The 6,833-nt window shown below is 43.0% G+C and overlaps 1 protein-coding gene across 1 annotated transcript; it reads left to right on the forward strand.

The window, feature by feature from the left end:
- Positions 1–425: 425 nt before the first annotated feature.
- Positions 426–2,471, forward strand: LOC139715623 (uncharacterized). Its single transcript, XM_071627181.1, has one exon. The coding sequence runs from the start codon at positions 426–428 to the stop codon at positions 2,469–2,471; it is 2,046 nt and encodes a 681-aa protein (XP_071483282.1).
- Positions 2,472–6,833: the final 4,362 nt, after the last annotated feature.

A 6,833-nucleotide genomic window follows, 5' to 3' on the forward strand; every position in this document is an offset into this window, starting at 1 on the left:
ACAGTTTCAACTTGTTTCCTGATCAAATTTCGTTCACAGGGGCCGTGCACTCAAATGACTGGGTATCTTAAGTGGCCTTTCTAAATGGGAAATCGGTGTGAATGAACCCATGCCATCATCATGGAGTGTAGGGATTAAAGGCTCAAAAACCTCGACGTTATGTTTTTCTTCTGTTGATCATAAGAATACACATACATTATCTTAACAATAACTCTCATTTTCATATCTGTTTTGCAGGTTCGTTGTTGGAGTATGGAGCCGAGGACTAGGTGATTCAAGGATATACCGATATCATCAGTGCCTATGTGCTTCACAGGGAACAATCTAGAAGCATACGATGATGGGCAATGCTGTATAAGGCGCCACCTGCAGAGTAATCACATGGTCCCTAAACTGACTACTGATGATAGACAGCGAGCGCGGAAATGGAGGACCTCTTAGGATCATACGCAACGCGTTATTGTGCAGTAAACGTGTGCATAGTCTTCATTTTATTATGCAGAACAGTACCAACGCGCGCGGCCTGTCCGTCGCAGTGCCGGTGTCTCTCCCAGGCGAGAGTCGACTGCACATCGTCGAACCTCTGGGAGTTTCCGGCAGATCTTCCAGCTAGTTCAAAAGTACTCAGTCTCAGCACAAACCTTATCCATGTGCTCAACAAGGACCATTTCAGCGATCTCACATCTCTCGAAGAACTGCACGTTGATCGTAATGCACTCAGTGTGTTAAATGACAACACGTTCTTATTGCTTAGCAGACTCTTGATATTGGATTTGAGGTACAACCGAATTAAGGTGTTGGCGAGAGGTGCATTTTACGGTCTTTCGCAGTTAACTCATTTGCAGCTGGAGGGAAACCGGATTACAACCGTAGATCAACTGACCTTTGTGTCACTGACTGCCCTCGTACAACTAGACCTCTATGACAACCAGCTCCGAAACTTGCCACCAGCCGTGTTCCACAATAACAGAAGACTGAATGTTTTGAATATGGGCATGTGCGACTTGGAAAGTATTCCTCGGACGTTGCTGAAGGGACTCCATAGACTGTCGTACCTGAACATGAGTGAGAATCATCATATCACGAATATTGCCGAAGGCGTCTTCGGTGACCTCACAAATCTCACAAAGCTAACGCTAGATGGATGTGGCTTAACCAGTATGCACTTGAATGCCTTCAAAGGATTAACGAGATTAAGACAGGTATACCTTGACGGCAATTCGTTTTCCGACGCGATGAATTGGGATGTGTTTGCTCACATGCCGCCTTCCGTGCGGTATGTTTCACTGACGAAAAATTCTATGTCGGCTCTTCATGAGCTTTCGTTGCAACATCTAAGCCGCATTCCGAAAGTGAATCTGAGTCCGAATGAATGGCATTGCGACTGCAGTCTCCTGAATGTGAGAATGGCTTACATGGAGGAGCGACCGGCATATATCGCGGAATCGGGTATCGTGTGTGACTCACCGGAAGCCATTCGTGGCCAGGAACTTTGGTCAGTGCCCGTAAAAACGATTATGGAAAATTGCGTCAACGCTTTGGTTTCGCGAGTGCACAAGTCCACAGTGGACTCTGGATCTGAAATTCAGTTCGATTGTCCCATTTCTAGAGTAAACGAAAGCCAGCTTGCATGGTACACGCCAACGCCGACTTATCTGTCTTCAACACCCGTTAGGTCATCTGAAGGAGCCGTTCCGTCCGATCGGCGTTATACGTTGCTCCCTAATGGAACTCTTTTCCTCAGTCAGGTGAAGCAGAAGGATGCTGGGTTGTACATCTGCTCGGTACGAAACATAGATGGTTCAAGCTCCTGGAGTGTTGTGCAACTCAACGTGGACGAAGAACTCGATCACGATCATCAAAGCAACGCATCGATCTACGTTGCCGTCGTGACTACTTTTGCAATAATATTAGTGTGCGCAGCTATTGCCGCTGTTATCTACAGGCTCCGGAGAAAGAAGGCGCAATCAGCACCATTGGTCAACATTCGGCCCAAGGTTGGTCATGGACTACTCTCCCTGGCAGCTAGGATCTCACGAAAATCAATGCCATCTGACGAAACGTACGCGTACGCATACGCGGAGGTGCCAATCGCGAACTCGAAATCGATCACTACAAATGCCTACGCAATCGGCGCTTTGCTGAAGACGAGAGAAAATGGATACCCCATGAATGGTGGAATTGGGAACAACAATATGAACGGGGGGCTTACAGGCACATCCGCGCAAAGGATTGTCACACGGTCGTGTCGGGAGAAAGTTGAGCCAAAATCACCTTTCATCAGAACGTCGAGAAGTATCGCCCGCTGCGAGACATACGGATACGTTTCGCCAAATATTCAGGGCTGTGATAAACTGGAAGAAAAGCATAAGGCACATGTGCAAGTAAATGGAAGCATGAACAACGGAAAGGCGATGTTTTATGACGTCACAAGACCAGATAGTGCAGGATATCTTGAAATAATAGGTTGAAATAGATGAAAAATACTGTGATACTCACGAGATATTTTCGTAATGTGAACTTTGTACAATGGACAAAATCAAAGTTTGATCACGTATATAATGTTCGAAATGATAAAAACAACAGAGAAAGTTACGTCAATGGGATTACAGTATTTGCAGTATTTCTATTACGAAATCCGGTAAGTGCTTGGTTGTCTTGTCACTGAGGTCGTTTATGACGTCATCCACCATGTAAGGTGCATCAAACGTATGGAAATAATGACAATCATAAGCTTTTAAATTCGCAAATGGTACTATTATTGTATTTCTTATTTGCTTGAAATCCCTCATAATTTGATATTAATGTGAAGATGATCTTCCTAAATGTAGATGTTTTCGTATTGTGGAAGTGATTCCCGGGAAGTCAGACTCCTTTCCGTGTCTTGAGTGAAGTTGTGTAGGCCTATTTATCAAGTATAAAAATGATAGAACCAGTGCACCGACGGGATAATGAGAGGGTTATTATATTGCAAGTACGGGAAATGTCAACACTATGAAAATCACGCACAGGTGCTCATTTATTTTAGTGTAAAAATATAATTCTTTTTGTTTTTTTAATTCTCAGTGGTATTCTAACACTTTATAAGAAAGTGTCGGACTTGCATAAATAAATAGGAAATCACTCGTATTTTCGAGTATTGTTGGTTTTGCATGTCCTCTCTATTATGTGAACAGAAAAAAGTCCTCAAACGCCCTGAATTACTTGTGAGTTGAACGTAAAGCTTTGGTACTCTACTCGCTAGCAATAGTCCCCTTTATTGATGGATCCGTGAAATAAAGTACATGAATAATTATTATTATGAATAATTATTACTACAACATTATTATTTAAAGTCCCTTTCAGTAATGGTCGCAGAGTCGTCTAGATGCTGGAGAAGTTACGATCATACGGTACTGTCTTATCTGTAAAGTACCTCCTTTACGCCAACCAATGCTCATGGCTTTCTGGGTTATTCATGAAGAAGGGTTTAGATGATAATGACGGTAGAAAACCGCACCTGGAATTTCTGTAAAGCTTATGAGATTCTTCAAAACTTTTGTTTTTAATCCAACAAGTAAGGTTATAATGTGAAGTCACACCATTTACACTCGCTTTGACTCTTGTTCGTGCCATGGGCGTAAATGCGGGGGGGGGGGATGCATCCCCCTGAAGTGGAGGAGGGGGGAGGGGGAATGGCCTGTACAATCATCCCCCCCCCCCTGAAATTTGAAGAAAAAGAATGAAGGAAGCAGAAATGTGATTGTATCAATTTTGGCATATTGCATGACGTTCGTACGCCCGCCTTCAGAGAGGTAACAGAGCTGAACAGTATTCTATCTTGTAGGATAATGTATACATAGTTTTCTCAAGCGCTCGCTCGCGAAGAAAGTAGTATCGACATAAGGTATGGTCCAGACGTTGACAACGTCAAATAGTATAGGCCTACATGTAAACATGCTATGACGCGAGCAACTCGGGACCATCTGCAAATTATGTACGAATACAAACAAACAAACAATAACAAAAAAACAATACCGCCATTATTGAACCCCCCTCCATTTCCTGAATCATTCCTGAAACGATGATGACTCTGATGACTCAGTCAGGATACATCTATGGGCATACACAGGGATGATCAGGGGCGTCGATTCTATCTCGGGGGGGGGGGGGGGAGAGGGGGGGGGGGGCAAAGGGGCATTTGCCCCGCCCCTACGGAAATGTTGGGGGCAGAAAAATCATTTGTCCCCCAAGCAATTTCCGAGATGAGGACAAATCTCGAACTTTCTTTATGGAAAATTGTCCAAATACCGCCAGAACTATATGCAACAGATAGTTGAATTGCTATCATAAACTTGCAAAAGCTCCACTACTGGGTCCCTTTCGATAGACTTTGTACACTTTTGAGATTGACGTATTTCCTAATATTTTATCAAAGAGTGTGCAGCAGAGCTTTCACTTACAAAAGTTCCCTCAAATGCAGAGGCGTCGAAGTGGGGGGGGGGATGGTTCCCCCATAAAAATATTGGGGACAAACATATCATTAATTGATCCTCCTCGTAACTCCCGAGATGTGGAAATTTTCTTACTCTTGTGATAGAAAAGTGTCTAAATATTTCACCCATATGATGGCTGAATTTCAAGTCTGAAAATATAAAATCTAGACTACATTTTGAACATACTACTTAGACAGTTTTCCAAATACATCTCTGTATGCCACAAAATGTGTGCACCAAAACGTTTAAATGCAATCAGAAGTTTGTACCAGATCACTGAATTTCAGGTCTTAAAATGCCAAATCACCTTCGTGTGGGAGAAGAAATGCCTCTTATCTACACCCTCGTGTGCTTGCTTTCTCTGTTTGATTGCTTAACAGACAGCGTTCATGATATATTCATTGTAAGAATTAATACAAAAAGTTTATTTAAATGATACCATTTTATAGGCAAATTTTTCAATGAAATCTACATCAAAACATACTGCTACCTTAAACAAGAGGGACTGTTTCAAATCGATAAAACGCGTAAACATGCATAAGATTGCACCATTTACAACATCCTCACCGTGGGAGGGGGGACACGCCCATCCACACTCCCCCCCCCCCCCTCGCTCGCTCCGCTCGCTCGGGTTCGGTCCCGTTCATAATAATTCAGTTTAGGATTAATACAACAAGTTTTTTAAAATGATATCATTTTATAACCAAATTGTTTAATAATAATCGACATCAAAATATATTGCTACGTACCTTAAACAAGTGGGACTGTTTCAAGTCAACAAAACGCTCAAAAACATGCATCAAATTGCACCATGTACAACATCAAAATGCAAAAAGTTCTCACGGTGGGAGGGGGGACAACCCCCTCCCACCCCCCCCCCCCCCCCGCTCGCTCCGCTCGCTCGGGCTCCGTCGCGTTCGTGATAATTTCAGTGTAATGAATAATACAAGACGTTTATTTAAATGATACAATCTTATAGGCAAAATTGTTCAATAATAATCTACATCAAATTGTACTGCTACCTTAAACATGTGGGACTGTTTCAAGTCGATAGAACACGCAAAAAAGCATCAAATTGCACCTTTTACAACATCGAAATGCAAAAATTTCTCACCGTGGGAGGGGGAACCCCCCCCCCCCCCCCCTCGCTCGCTCCACTCGTTCGGGCTCGGTCGCTTCTCTCCCTCGCATCTAACCGCCCCAACTCCAAAATCAAATCCTGGCTACGCCGGTGATATAGGCCCCACTATTTAGTAGGCCTACACAGTGATGTCGCACAGGCGGAGCAAGAGCTGAGATACCACGATTTGGTCATTCAATTATCCATGAATATTTCTTTTTTCTTACTTGTTTTTTGACAGGAAAAAAACACAACAAATTTCACCAAAAGTGTGAACCAGATCGCTGAATTTCAGGTCTGAAAATGCAAAATCTTCCTCGTATGGGAGGGGGGATACTCCCCCCGCTCGGTTGCTCCGCTCCCTCGCACAGATATTCCAACTCCAAGTCCCTCCCCCACCAACCATCATTACAACGGAACGATACCCCTGGGGATGATTGCTTTGTTGACTTAAATCAAGAAAATTGAAATATACAATAGCTACAAGAAAATATGTACTACATCCATACATACAAAGAAATGGAGATCCATATTACCTTTTTATTGATTTTATTTGGGCATTATTCAGGGCGACGCTACGTTTTTGAAAGGGGGGGGGGGGTCCAAATCGCCTGTCAGTCAAGAAGAAAGAAAATCAAAATGCAAGAGAAACAACAACAACAACAAAAGTCTTAATACTTTTAAGGTCTGATTTTCCGCCGAAAGTTGGCTGACAAGCAAAAAACAAAACAAAACAAATAAACAAACAAGCGAACAAAAACAAGAACAAAAAGTCTTCATACTTTTGCTGCCACTTCACCTCCACTTTATATATTTCATGCAAAAGAATGGGGGATGCAAACATTTGATCCCTGTAAAGTGTGTGTGTTTTTGTGTGTGTGGGGGGGGGGGGTAGCCCCCCATCAAGCTTCTCCCCCCCCCCCCTATCGCCGATCATCCCCCCCCCCAACTCCTCAGTACGGATTTACGCCATTGGTTGGTGCCTATAAACAACTGGTTGTTAAATACATTTCAAACATCTATTAGGATACATTGTATTAGAAATACTTTATATCGTATTTCAACAGTGCTTCTTGCATAACGGCGAACACAATTTGCTTCAACTTCAAGCGGCCGTGTCATCAGGTTTGTCCTACACATTCTATTTCGCCCTTGTTCTACGGTGATATATCTCAAAGTTTATAGTGTCCCCAGTCTCTTGCAAGTACAGTATTCTATACCATTATCAAAACCCAAAT

The sequence above is a fragment of the Diadema antillarum genome, unplaced genomic scaffold (assembly GCF_040938485.1).
Source record: "Diadema antillarum isolate AM-2024a unplaced genomic scaffold, OU_Dant_1.0 scf00000052, whole genome shotgun sequence".
NCBI lineage: Eukaryota > Metazoa > Echinodermata > Echinoidea > Diadematoida > Diadematidae > Diadema > Diadema antillarum.